This window comes from Gekko japonicus, unplaced genomic scaffold, assembly GCF_001447785.1.
Source record: "Gekko japonicus isolate JY-2015 unplaced genomic scaffold, Gekko_japonicus_V1.1 scaffold2692, whole genome shotgun sequence".
In the NCBI taxonomy this organism is placed as follows: Eukaryota; Metazoa; Chordata; class Lepidosauria; order Squamata; family Gekkonidae; genus Gekko; species Gekko japonicus.
The window spans coordinates 213,036-227,717 of record NW_015172089.1 but is presented as its reverse complement, the minus strand read 5'-3'; the positions used below and the strand labels follow the sequence as shown (position 1 = coordinate 227,717).

The following is a 14,682-nucleotide window of genomic DNA, read 5'->3' as shown; positions in this document are numbered from 1 at the left end:
TGCAAGTACATCCATCCACATACTTAGTCGGTCTTTAAATCTCAAGAGATGAACAGTCCAGTCTTATTAAGAAGTTAGAAGAATTGCTGTTGCTGGGTTAGTCCAAAATCCATCCAGTCCAGCATTCTGTTTTCTGACTGGCTTTATCAGATTTATTTATTTATTTGATTTATATCCCGCCCGCCCTGCTGGAGCAGGCTTACATAAAATGCAGTAGCTAAAACAGCAATATAAGTAAAAGCATAAAAACACAACATAAGATGCTAGTAAACAATTTAAATGGCGATGCCGAAAGCAGGGTAGCATCAACATACTTATAAATGTTGGCTTACATAAAATGCAGTAGCTAAAACAGCAATATAAGTAAAAGCATAAAAACACAACATAAGATGCTAGTAAACAATTTAAATGGCGATGCCGAAAGCAGGGTAGCATCAACATACTTATAAATGTAGTCGGTATTTTACTTTAAAGTCGGCGAAGCTCAGGCTGTCGGTGGTAGTATTGGGCACAGGGCCTTAGTGTGTTGGGCATGGCTCCTTAACTAAAGGCCTGGTGGAAGAGCTCCGTCTTGCAGGCCCCGCGGAACTCTGAGAATCCTACAGACGGGGCATGAGGTTCTCAGACCTTCTTCATCACTTGATTCCAGCAGCTGGTCTTCAGCATTACTGCTTCCAAACATGGATGTTCCATTATCTGTTATTTATTTATTACATCTGTATCCCAGTTGTTGACCATAAAATAGTCCTTGGAGCCAACACCTGTTGGTATTTGTGTGATCATTTTGTTTTTACCATGCTAATTTAGAGAGTTACACACTGCATGAAGAAATGCTTTGTCTTACTTTGCCAACACCTCCTTATTGTTCTACATCAGTTTGGCTGAATAATCATGAACATAATCCAAAGACCTCTTTAGGTGAATGCTAAGAATTATATGGCCCATTGATGGTTCTCCCATTGATGGTTCTCCCCAGCAACAGCACTGGATACATTTGGGGGCTGGCTTGTCCAGCAAAACAGGAATCAAGTTCCAGGGAAAAAAACTGCCCTTAAGTATCTCATACTGAAGTAACAGTCCATAAAGGTCTGAAATCAGTTCTGCCATTTTAAAATTTATTATTTATTGGATTTAGAATCGTTCTACACTGCCTCTTCAGAGTCCTGCTTGAGTAGGCTTTTTTTTACGTCAACAGTATCTTTATATCTAATTCTGAACTAGGCTGTAGAGTGTGGATTAAAAAATCCACAAAATGGAGCCAAGGACAGATGGGGGGAGGGGGTTTCTACAAGACTGAGGGAAGTCCCAAGTGTGCAGAAAAAAACTGTAATCTTAAAAAAAAATATCAGGGGGTGGGAATCCCAACATAATAGAAGGAACATCTATAGCCTTATGTCCAATGAGATTCCCACGAGACTGTTCAAAGATCTTGCTGGCCATGTTGTGGATTGCTAGGCAACCATAACAATATTCCTGAACCTTCCAAGCCTTGGTTTATCTCAAAGAGGGGGAGCAGGGTTCAACTGGGAGGCCAAAACAGCTCTGGTGCCTCTCCTACCACTCCCACTGATGGAGGGAGGACTTAGTGTTTTAATATCTGTGTTTTAATATATTTTTAATCCTTTTAATGTAAGCCTCCCTGAGCCTGCCTTGGCAGGGAGGGTGGGATATAAATCGAATAATTAAAATAAAAAATAAAATAAAATATTAGTAGGTGACTGAGTGACACACTACAGCACAACTTGAGTTACTCAGCCAGGTCCAGCAATAGCCACCATGTGATTTGATCCAGTGACTCACGACTACACACATTATGTGAATTGCCCAGGCCTGGTAGTGGCCATGGCAGGACTTACCTGAATGACTTGCTACCATGCAACTTGTACAACTCAACTGGGCCCTGTGGTGGACACTGCACAACTTGCCTGAGCAATTTCCCATGATGCACCTTGGCCAGGTCTGGTGGCAGCCACCACATCGAGCCAGTTTGGTGTAGTGGTTAGGAGCGCAGACTGTAATCTAGGAGAACCTGGTTTGATTTCCCCACTCCTCCACATGCAGCTGCTGGTGTGACCTTGGGTCAGTCACAAGTTCTTCCAGAGCTGTTCTCTCAAGGGCAGTCCCCGAGAGAGCTCTCTCAGCCCCACCTGCCTCACAGAGTGTCTGTTGTGGGGAGGGGAAGGGAAAGGAAAGGAGATTGTAAGCTGCTCTGAGACTCCTTTGGGTAGTAAAGGGTGCAGTATAAATCCAATCTTCTCTCTCTCGCTTCTCACACAACTCATTCAGGTGACTAACTAGTGCACAACGTTTACAATATGGCTGGATTTGTTGAAAGGGTATCTGAAGGCAGGCATTCATTGTAATGCTCATATGGTCTCCTCTGATTCTGATGGATGCTTCCTGCATTCATACATATCCCCATCCCCAGTAGATGCAACAGGAAGAAGAAGAAGAGATTGGATTTATGCCCCACCCTTCACTTGGAGTCTCAGAGCGGCTTACAAACTCCTTTCCCTTCCCCTCCCCACAACAGATATCCTGTGAGGTAGGTGGGGCTGAGAGAGCTCTGACAGAAACTTCTCTTTTTCAAGAACAGCTCTTATCAGAACTACGTCTTGCCCAAGGTCACCCAGCAGCTGCAAGTGGAGGAGTGGGGAATCAAACCCGGTTCTCCCAGATTAGAGTCCGCGCACTTAACCACTACACCAAACTGAGGTGGATCAGCACCTTTCTGCACAAAGTTATCTCAGACCTGCAATAGTTTGAACAAAGTCTGAGTCCAGTGCATGCACGGGGAAGTTTATACCAAGAATCAAACTTTTTTTGGTCTTAAAGGTGCCACTGGATTCAAACTTTGTTCTATTGCTTCAGACCAGCAGGGCTACCCACTGGAATCTATCGGCAATATTTTGTTACTGTACCAGTTTTTTTAATTTTAATTCTTTTTTTCCCCATCAAGTCAAGCCGACTTCTGGTGACCCCTAGTGGGGCTTGAAGGCAAGAAAGGTTCATTGCCATTGCCTGCCTCTGTGTCATGTCCCTGACATTCCTTGGAGGTCTCCCGTCCAAATACTAGCCAGGGCTGGCCCTGCTCAGCTTCTGATATCTGATGAGATCAGGCTTGCCTGGGCTATCCAGGACAGGGCTGGAAGTGTTTTACGAACTTAGTGCAATCTTTTGCTGAAATGCTGTCATTCGCGTTCCAGTGCATATCTTAGACTGGCTCACAATACTTTGCAATCTGACTCCCCCCCCTCCTTACCTTCCATGATGGTGAGTGGATCTTCCACTTTTGGACGCAGGATATTGGGACCAAACACAGTAGCGAGGTTTTGCACACTCATCTTGTTTACACCAGAATAGGACTGGACTTCGTCCAGGAATCTGTCATGGGGAAAATAGGGAGCACTGTCTTAATACGATCATGGCAGAGCATCGCAGTAAGGATCCCAGCTGATGCATGTTATGCTGAATGTTCCCACACTATGTGGAAAAGTGGAATGGCACAGTTATGTCCTGGGGTTGGCCGAAAGTAATGAGAAAGTGACCACACCTTCCGGCCTGTCTTCATGGTCAGCATGGTCACGCACTATCCCAGGAGCCTAATGAAGACCTGTGCTTTTCACCCATTTAACCAGTATATTTTATCAAATAGGGTTCCCCAAACCGCAGTAACGTCCGAGGCAAATACAGCTGAATTGGGACTTGTGTCCATCTACAGGATGCCATCTTTAACACAATTGGAAGATCAATTCTACAAGCACTTTAATTGTAATAATATCATTGTTTTACCTTGTTTTTATCTGGTTTTATATATTTAATGTATCTCAGCACATAGTGCCGCTAAATGTAAGCCGCCCTGAGCCCGTTCGCGGGGAGAGCGGGATAGAAATCTAATAAAATAAAATAATAAAATAAATAATAACATGGTGCCTGCCAGTATTTCTCTTGGCTCCTGTCAAGCTTTTCAGAAAGTGGGCGGAGTCTTTGTCAGGCAGGACTTTCGATTGGCTGCCCTCATTCAAATGAAAGGGGTTTCCAATGGAGACTGAAGAGGACTAGTCAGCACCTGGGTCTTTCTTAGTCAACGTATGGTTACCTCCTCAGGATTTATTTCCTTCTCAGGAGATGTGAGGAGTATTTGGATCTACCTCCTGTGGTAGCCATTTTGGGGAGGCACTCACCACGCTCTCTCAAAACCCCAAAGGAGCCTGCAGGCTCAAAAAGGCTGTGGATCCCCGATGTAAAACGCTGGGCAAATACACAGTGCAAACCAATGCCGAATAACTCCATCCTAAACCCAGTCCAGTTGTTGAGATACCTCCGTCTTTGGCAGCCATTTTGGGGTGGCACTCACCACCCCATCTCAAACCCCCAAAGGAGCCTGCAGGCTCAAAAAGGCTGTGGATCCCTGATGTAAAACTCTGGGCAAATACACAATGCAAACCAATGCAGAATGACTCCAGCCTAAACCCAGTCCAGTTGTTGAGACACCTCCGTCTTCGAGAACACTGTAGTGACGCCTGCGCTGAGAACTGCCGGAGGATATTTACCTGCAAATATACTTCAACAGGTTGTAGTTGACGACTGGCAAACTCTTTACTTGTTTCACTAACTCGTTCAGCCCCTGAGTGAAGATAAAGAAAAATGCACAAACGTTTGTAGCATCAGAACGATTGCAAAATAAAACCCCCCCCCAATTCAGCACTTAAAACAACCACCCTCCATGTTGAATGTGATGAATTCCAGACGGCCGTAGTGCCAGGATGAACACACTTGGCCAGCTCCACATGTCTTCAGGGCAGTCAGAAAAGGAAATAAATTCACTTGAGCCATTCTCACAAGGGCCAAGCACCTCTGGGATTCCTGGCTGGCCTTAGAGCAAAACATAACATCTAGGGAAAGTTCTCTGAAAAGTTAAGCCAAGTGCAGTGGCTTGGGAGAGATGCTAAGTGTAACGCTGGGAATGTATTTGTCTGTTTTTAATGGACAAATAAAACCCTCTAAAAGTAAAAGTAAAGGTTTCCCTGGCTCGAAAGCTAGTCGAATCCAACTCTAGGGGGCGGTGCTCATCTCCATTTCCAAGCCAAAGAGCCAGCACTGTCTGAAGACGTTTCCGTGGTCACATGGCGCACAGAACGCTGTTATCTTCCCATCAAAGTGGTACCGGTTTATCTACTTGCAATTTCTTGCTTTCGAACTGCGAGGTTGGCAGGAGCTGGGGCTAGAGACGGGAGCTCATTCCATCACGCGGAACACTCGGGTCTCGAACTGCTGAACTACCGACCTTCCAGTCTACTGCTCAGCATCTTAGCCTCTGAGCCACCACGGCCCCTCTAGTGCAATATAAAACCCTCTAGATAAAGGTTCCCCTGCTCGAAAGCCAGTCAAATCCGACTCTAGGGTTGCGGTGCTCATCTCCGTTTCAAAGCCGAAGAGCCAGCACTGTCCGAAGACGTTTCCGTGGTCATGTGGCCGGCATGACTAAACACCAAGGCGCACGGAATGCTGTTACCTTCCCACCAAAGCAGTACCTATTTATCTACTTGCAATTTCTTGCTTTCGAACTGCTAGGTTGGCAGGAGCTGGAACTAGAGATGGGAGCTCACTCCATCATGCGGCACCCGGGTCTCGAACTGCTGAACTACTGACCTTCCACAGCCTGCAGTTCAGCGTCTTAACCACTTGAGCCACCGCAGCTCCTTATAAAACCCTCTAGTGCAATATAAAAAGGTAAAGTGTGCAAATGAGTTGCAACTGACTCATGGCTACCCCATGAAGTTCCATGTCATAGGGTTTTCAAGGCAAGATATGAGCAGAGGTGGTTTAGCATTCCCTTCCTTTGCAAAGTCTTCCTTGGTGGTCTCCCATCCAGGTATCAACCCTACCTAGCTTCTGAGCTCTGATGAGATCAGGTTAGCCTGGAATAGTAAGGCTGCTACATTAGTACAATCTAGTAACGATGATACAGTAATCAAGGAAAATTAATAACCTAGTTAAACCCTCAAATAGATTCAAAAACTCAATTTGATTCCGTAAAGATTACTAACATCTATAGCTATACAGTTCAAAATGACCTGTGAAAGTGCAATAGAACAGGAATGACAGACAGAATTTTCCCCAGTATATTACAGAAGTCTGTAGGTTCATTAAGAAACACTGATCACATTTCAACCCTTTTCAGTGGCTAGATGGTAACAAAAAGGACTGCTGTTCCTCATCTGTAGCCCGTCCTCTGAGGAAGTCAAGAATATCTTCTTTCATAATCATTCCTCCTTGCATTTCATATTTGATTTTTTGGGTTGCCTTTTATTTTTGCCACGAGTTTGATGAGATAGATAGTGCACATGACAGGCATTGTGGAGGGTAGAAAAGCACGAGAGTCCAGTAGCACCTTAAAGACTAACAGAATTTGTGGCAGGGTAGGAGTTTTCGTGAGTCACTGCTCACTCCTTCAGAGCTGTGGAGGGTAACAGTCACTCTGGCCTCATTATTACCTTGATCTGCTATGAAGATGGTCGGGGGGGGGGAGGGCGGAGGAGCAGACTTCAGGTATCTGGCAAAGGGAGTTTGACTCTCAAAAGCCTATGCCTCGGTCATCTTCTTGGTCTCTGAGGTGCCACTGGTCTTGATTCTTGCTCTTCTATAGCAGGCCAACATGGCAACCTTTGGAAATCATGTCCAGGGAGCATGCCCCTTGTAGGAAGGCACAGGGTCCCCGAGCAGAGAAGCCTTGTGTGAATATGTATGTAGAGACAGTCGGGGGAAATATAATATAAGGAAAGGTCAACTCTAAAGGAGGCCAACTGAATGGTGCTGATCTGCTCCAATCCCCCAAATAATATTACGAAGTGGCGGATCATTTTGCAAACTGAAACAGAGACAGTGAACTCACCGTTTCCTCCTCCTTGCTGAGCAGTTTGGCACAAGACAGAAAATCTTCATACTTGGCGTATGGGATAACTGGTTCTGGGAGCTCTCTGAGGTACAGTTTCAAAAGCGACGCCACGGTGTGCACATCTGTGTTTCTGTGGGGACAAGAATGGAGAAGGTGATCACTAGGGAGGGATGTCAGATATCTAAAAGATCGGTGAAGAAATCTTCCAGGACTGCTGAGGAAAGTGGGAATCAGATCAAAAAGATGTTAGAATCAGAGAAGTCTCGCTAATTCAGGGGCCTCCAACCTTTCTGAGCCTGCAGGCATCTTGGGAATTTTGACGCAGCGTGCTGGGTGCGGCCATAAAATGGCTGCTGCAGGAGGTATAGCCAGCTACAAAATGGTGGCCCCAGCTTACCTCCAGTGACACAGTGAAGAGCCTTGTGCTGTGGTGGCGGCTGCTCCCATAGCAACATTTTTGAAAATTTGCACAGTCAATCAAATCTCCTGTGGCCACTCGGAAGCCTCACTGGCCAAAAGCTCCACCGAGCCACACCCACTTTCTAAAAGCAGCTGGTGGGCACCAGAAAAGGAGTTGGAAGGTGATTGTAAGCTGCTTTGAGACTCCTTAAAGTAGAAAAAAGCGGGGTATAAAACCAACTCTTCTTCTTCTTCTTCAATGATGGCTGTGCCCACATGCCTTATAAAATGGCTAAACATTGGCTGCAGGTTGGCCACTGCCCAAGGATTCTTGAACTTAGTGCTACTTAAGTTACCTGTGCAAGGCTATTCTTTGCATGGCTTTAGAGATCCCACTGCAGAGCTAATAAGAGAACTAAACTGAAGGGTCTCTCTAGTCCAGCCTCCTCTTCCCCCAGAGTTGCTGGCAAAATGCTTCCAGAAACCCACAACCAGGGCATGAAAACAGCTGCCTTGCTGGGTTTGCCCTTCAGAAACTGGTCTACAGAGGCACACTACCTCTGAACATGGAGGTTTCATTTAGTTGTAGTGGCCAGCAGCTAAGAGACCCAGTGACAGATAGATGATGATGATGATGATGATGATGATGATGATGATGATAGATAGATAGATAGATAGATAGATAGATAGATGATAGATAGATAATAGAAGAATAGATAGATGATAGACAGACAGAAAGATAGGCAGGCAGGCAGGCAGATGGACAGACAGACAGACAGACACACAGACAGACAGACAGATAAAGCCATCTAAAAACCCCATTACATCTTGTGATAGTGATTTCCATACATTAACAGTATGTTGCCTGAACACTTACTTCTGTCTGTCCTGAATCTACTGTTGATCGATTTTGTTGTCTGGCCCTGAGTTTTAGTGTTAGGGAGAGGGGAGATATGTCTTCTCTATCCACCCTCTCCAGTTATCTACACATTTCTTGGCAAATGTTTGTAGCTTGGACTCTCTTCAAGCATACTCATTAATACACACCACAACTTGTTTTTAATGAGTCTGGCAGGTGTAAGTAAAGGTAAAGGTTCCCTTGCTCGAAAGCCAGTCGAATCCGACTCTAGGGTTGCGGTGCTCATCTCCGTTTCAAAGCCGAAGAGCCAGCGCTGTCCGAAGACGTTTCCGTGGTCATGTGGCCAGCATGACTAAACACCAAGGTGCACGGAATGCTGTTACCTTCCCACCAAAGTGGTACCTATTTATCTACTTGCAATTTCTTGCTTTCGAACTGCTAGGTTGGCAGGTGTAGGGACTTGCAAATGATGCTGTAGCCCATTGTGGCCACTAGATGGTGGTGTTGTAAAATGAGATTGTAGGAAACACGCTTCCCTGCCAGGAAAGGTTCCACCTGTAAGGTTATTTCTGCACTGGCTTTAAAAGGGAATTGTGAAGGAATCCGTTGAGGTCCCCTAATGAGACAGGAGCTTTTCCTAAGGCAGGGCTTTCATTAATAAAATGCCAGGATTCAAAGGTGCCTGGGACTTGTCATCTCTGATTTGCCTCAGTGTAACACTTCATGCACGTGAGGAAGTGGGATCCGGATAGTGTAACTCAGGCTGTGAACCTGTCTGGTGCCACAAATCTCTCTCTCCGGATCTGAAGATCCCCTCCCACCCCAAGTGGGGAAGCTGGCTGCAGTCCCTAAATATTGAGAGTATAATAATAATAATAAAACCATTCACAACCATCCCATAACTCCCTTAAGGTTCACATTGCAACTTAAACCACCAATGTCACCCAAATTCCAATTTCATACAGCATTTAAAGCAATAATAGCTCTCGAATAAAAACTGTTTTTTAATCTGTTTGTCCTTGTTTTAATTGTCCTATATCTTCTCCCCGAAGGCAGCAGTTCAAACAGGGAGTGTTCAGGGTGTGACAAATCCTGCAGAATGAACTGAGAAGGGGAGGGGCTTCCTATTAAAGCCCATGCAATTAAGCCCTCACCTCTCTTTTTAAGGGAGGGTGTCAGTGGGAAGAAGAAGCAGAAGAGTTGGTTTTTATACAACCCCACCCTTTTCTGTACCCTTTCGTCGTCATTGTTGTCGTCGCACAGTCGAGTCCGAGTCTTCGCGACCCCATGGACCACATCACGCCAGGCCCTCCTGTCAGGACTCTCAAAGTGGCTTGCAATCACCTTCCCTTCCTCTCCCAAAAACAGACACCTTGGGGGGCAGGTGGGGCTGAGAGAGTTCTGAGAGAACTGGGAATGGCCCAAGGTCACCCATCTGGCTTCCTGTGGAGGAGGAGTGGGGAATCACCCCCCTCCCTCGTTCTCCAGATTAGAGTCTGCCGCTCTTAACCTCTACACCACACTGGGAAGGCAAAGGTGTGCAAATGTTCCCCTCTTTGATAGTGGCCACTGCCTCCACAGGGGGAGTACTGGGAACGCTTCGTCCTGTGGCTGTTGCATAGGGTTGCCACTCCAGGTTGGGATATTCCTGGATTTGGAGCTGAAGCCTGGAGAGGACAGAGTCTATGGAGGGGAGGGGGCTCCGCTGGGATGGGAGGCCATCCGGTCCACCCTCCAAAGCTGCCATTTCCTCCAGGGGAAGAGATTACCGTAGCCCGGAGATGACTTGTAATTCTAGGAGGTCTCCAGGTCCCACCTGGAGGTTGGCTACCCTTCTGATAGCACCTTGAAAAGAGGCAGTTTACAGCACCTGGATGCCTCCTTCTGTGGGTGTTTCACCAAAAAGGGGAAAGATTGAACATTTTGAGACACCCCCTCCCCCGGAATGCTAATCTTTCGGAAAGAAGGCTGTGCCCCCCTTCCCATGGCGAAAGATTAACTGCATAGCAGCTCCCCCTGCTCATCAACAGTTTCTTCTTCACTGCTGATATACAACGTAATTCCTGAAGAGCTCTGTCTGAAACAAGCCTCAGTGCATGTTAATCCTCACCCCAAAAGTTGACATCTCATTGCTGACCTTTTATCCCTCCGCCCTTTTTACACCGAGTTGGCAGTTCCAGATTCTTATTCATTTTTTTCCTACACCAGATATTCATGAAACACCAGACACTCATAAAAAAGATATCCGTTAGATAAGTCCTGCAGGGCTCATGTGTCATCTGACAGCTGGTTCTACCAGGATGGGGCCACCACAAAGAAGGCCTTTGTCCCGGTGGGTGGTAGGCGAATGTCCGAGAGGCCAGGGACCAGAAGCAAGTTGTGAGTTGAAGGACATAAATTTTGAGGAGGAACATGTCGGAAGAGGCAGTCTGCCAGGTATGAAGGCAGGGTTGCCAGGTCCTGCCTAGTCCTCGGTGGGGGAATTTGGGGGGTGTTTCTGGAGGGGGCGGGGATGATCTGACACAGAAGTGACATCATCACATTGGGGACCAGTGCCCCACGTGCCTGCACTCCAGGCGGTGAATCCGCTGCTTGGAGTACATGCGTGTCCCCTCCCACTTCTTGCCAAAAGCATTTAAAGGATCCCTTTAAATGCTTTTGGCAAGAAGGACGTGGGGTGTGTGTGTGTGCCTGAATTCCAAGCAGCAAATTTGCCACTTGGAGTTCAGGCATGTGACTAGTGGCCGCCCCTCGCCCTCCTGCAAGATTTAAAGGGCCCTCCAGCTGACTGGTGGGCCATGTGCTCCCACTGATCAATTGGAGGACCCTTTAAATCTCACAGAAGGGATGGAAGAGATGTGGCCACTGGTGGATGCTGTTGGGGTCGGGCTTGGGACGGGGGGCTTTCCCCACCGGCTAATTGACCAGGGGCAGGCAGGAGCCCATGAAATTGGGTAATCCCCCCCCCACCTGGGGACCAGCATCCCTATATGAAGACCTCAGACTATTTAAGGCTTTAAAGATAATCACCAGCACCTTGGATTTTATTTGGAACTCAATCAGCAATCAGTGCAACATTTCATGACAGGATAGGTATGCTCTCTCCAAAGAGAACCCTTATGTCTGGGGCAGTGATGCTCTGTCTTCTTGGTGCTTGGGAGGGGGGCAACAGTGGGAGGGGCTTCTGGAATTCTGGCCCCACTGGTGGACCTCCTGATGGCCCCTGGGTTTTGGCCACTGTGTGACACAGAGTGTCGGACTGGATGGGCTATTGGCCTGACCCAACATGGCTTCTCTTATGTTCTTATGTAACCCTCCAAGAGCAATCTTGCCACTGCATTCTGGACTACCTGTAGTTTCTGAATTGCCTTCCAGGGCAGCCCTATATATACCACATTGCAGCAGTCTAAGCAGGAGATGACCGTGGCATGATTCACTGTGGCTAGATAAGAATGGGACTGGTATGGAGACAGTTGGTGGCCTTGGCACAAATAGAAAAACACCATCCTCGCCACTGCTGACACCTGCCTGTCCAGGGACAAGGAGGAGTCAAGCCAGACCCCCAAGCTCTTAACAGAGTCTGCTAATGAAAGTTGGACCTCATCAAGAGCTGGAAGCTGAAGGGCTGTCGCTCTGGCAATGGGACTCCACACAGCCCCGTTGCCAGAGCAACGCAGAGCGTCACATCCTGGCGACGGCGGGTGCGGCGCGTGGAGCCGTCCCCGCGGCAAGGCTCCTGCCAAGAAATACGATTCCCCCGCCGGACCTTGGTAAGCCTATCCGGCTCACACATTTTTGTCTTAGCTCAGGAAGGATGGCTCCAGAGCAAACTAATTTATGCAGTAGCCAAATCACTTGCTCACAACTTTCATGCCGACAGCTCACAAAGCAGAATTTTTGTTCACAAGACTTCACAGCTTAGAGGGAGCATTGACCCCAACCATTAAACCCTCTGCATGATTTGAAGGGTGCTTAACGCACCTTGCAGAATTGTTGTAAGGATTAAAGTGCAATTGTTGTGTAGAAGATAGAATCAAGATTGAGTCGGCTGCAGCTGAGGGGCTGGTTCATAAATCTTTCCCCTATTTTGAGTCTCTGATCACAGAATGCCTTCACTGAGGGCCTTTCTACCCATCACAAAGCTCTTCCAGTTCTAATATACCCAAATAGGGTCGATGTGCCCCATAAAATATATATATTTTAAGGTTGCCAAGCGGCTGCCTTTAAACCAGCCTGAGGTTTCTCCTGATTACCTGGCAAATGAGGCCAAATATTACCCAGCTAATTTTAAATTAAATTGAATGAGTTTACTTCTGTGAACGACGACTGATTCTTCTCTACTCCATTTCACGCCTATTCTCTGGAATGCCCAGTGTCCTGACACTTTCTAATAGCCGCTCCTCTCTGTTACCCCAGGATTATGTAAACTGGCTCTTCAAGGCCCACCGCTCTTAACCTGGGCCGCAGCTTCAAGACAAACACATGGCTACTGTAACGTGCCAGCGTGGCTCTACACATGAGGAGATGCCACTTGAAAACCTTTCAGATGTCAACATAACCTCCTCTTTTAGCCCCTCAGTGCCTAAATCCCTGGCTGCTGCGACTATGGCAAGTGGCAAGCCAGCTACTTGGGGCTGATTAGTACGGAATTTAATTAAGCAGTCCATGCCCTGAGGATTTCCTAAACTCTTGTCCTCTCTAAGTTAACTCTTTGCGGGTCCTCCTCCCCTCCGAGCAGATAGGCTGGCGTCGACATCGTCCGGCAGCACAAATAAAGGGATGAGTTAATCGTTTCATTTCATTGTCCGACAGGATCCTCGCTGCCGTAGCTCCGCAGCCACCGCCAGGAATACAATGCGAAGGCTTTATGTGTGTGCAAACAGACACAAATCCCTTCCTTGGCAATCAGGCGGTGCAGATTTAGAGTTCTTTCTTTCTGTCCGAGCCCCCTCTTCCTGGACTTCCTTCCCTCTGGTTGCTGCATCGACAGCATTTTTTTTAAAAAGCTTTGTAGTATATCGCAAGCGCAGTGGAAGTGGCTGTCGCCAATTATGCAGCCCGAGGCTCTTCCTCCCTCTCCCCCATAAACAATAAATACGGAGGCACAGCAGGTCGCCGTAAATACATATGTTAATGTTTTACTATTGCTACCAAGCACAGGCACATCAAGATTCGTGCTTACGGTCTCCTAGTCAGCATTTTAAGGAAGCCAAGGTGTAGGCGGCCTCAGGAGATGCAAGCAAGCAAGGGCACGTGGGAAGGAAATCTGCGTGAGGCCTGCTCTGGCAGCTGGTATCTCCCACACAATTGCTTTGGGAGTCAAGGGAGGGGGTGGCAGGCCCTAGAATGCTTGGGAGCTCCCTCCTGGCAACTGGTAGGGCAGAGGGGACTTACCAGGAGTTGGAGGGAGACCTAGGCCTCATTGCCAGCAATGCAGGAACACCACTTCCAGTGTACACTGGAAGTGATGTCATCGTGTCGCCATTGCAGTGACGCTCTGGTATTTGGGCAAAACTCTATGGTAAAAAATGGCTTTTACCATAGAGTTTTTGCCCAAATGCAAGAGCATTGTAGTGACATAGTGGTGTCACTGGTGACTGCAGCCTGGGCCTGCCTCCCCTGCTGGTAAGTCCCCCTGACAGCCAGCTGATCAGTGGTGGTAGCGGCACCCAGGGGCAGGGAATTCCGTGCCCATGGCAGGACGCTGACAGCCCCAGTGTGTCCAGATTCCTGCAAGCTGGTGTTTCTTTCAGCACACTGATCAGTTAACATAGCTGCTGCCTGCCTACCCTAGCTGTGAGGGTTGTGGTGAGTTCCCAGTGGCAACTCCATTTAAAAGTGCTGCAGTAGCCTCATTCAGACTGAGACTTCGGCACGGGGGAGGTCGGGGCTCCTGACTTCCCCCTGCTGTTTTCTAGAGCCAAAACACCTGGGGGGGGGGCAAGAGCCCCTCTTCTTCCCATGATGTGGTCCTCATCTTAATCAGGCCCCTGAAGCACTTCTAAATGAAGTTGCCATTAGCTACTTGCAGCTGCACTATGGCTGCAAGTCCTTGTAGGAAACTCGCCTAGTTTGGCCCTCTGTCATATGGGTTGGATCACAGAGATCTGGACTGAAATCCCTACACAGCATGATATTCAATCTGGAATCCTGGGTCAGCCAGCACCTCTCAACCTCACTTGCCTACCAGGGTTGTTCTGTGGATGAACTTGGGATTCACTGCCACAGGAAGTGGTGGCGGCTACAAGCATGGACGGCTTCAAGAGGGGATTGGATAAGCATATGGAGCAGAGGTCCATCAGTGACTATTAGCCACAAGGTATAGATAGGAACTCTCAGGCTGGGGCAAGTGATGCTCTGTATTCTTGGTGATTGGGTGGGGGGGGCAACAGTGGGAGGGCTCCTAGTGTCCTGGCCCCACTGGTGGACCTCCTGATGGTACTTGGTATTTGTGGTCACTGTGTGACAGAGTGTTGGACTGGATGGGCCTTTGGCCTGATCCAACATTGGCATCTCTTTTTTCTTA

At 47.7% G+C, this 14,682-nt stretch overlaps 1 protein-coding gene across 1 annotated transcript in view; it reads right to left on the bottom strand.

Annotated features, from left to right (window-relative positions):
* Positions 1–14,682, bottom strand: part of LOC107118556 (rho GTPase-activating protein 24-like) — a gene marked incomplete at its 3' end in the record, with an annotated part of 186,190 nt that overhangs the window by 3,068 nt on the left and 168,440 nt on the right. The window contains exons 5-7 of the mRNA XM_015420921.1: positions 6,896–7,028; positions 4,554–4,627; positions 3,263–3,384 (exon numbers count right to left, since the gene is read on the bottom strand). Coding sequence (XP_015276407.1) covers positions 3,263–3,384; positions 4,554–4,627; positions 6,896–7,028 — 329 coding nt within the window. The remainder of the gene's footprint in view (positions 1–3,262; positions 3,385–4,553; positions 4,628–6,895; positions 7,029–14,682) is intronic.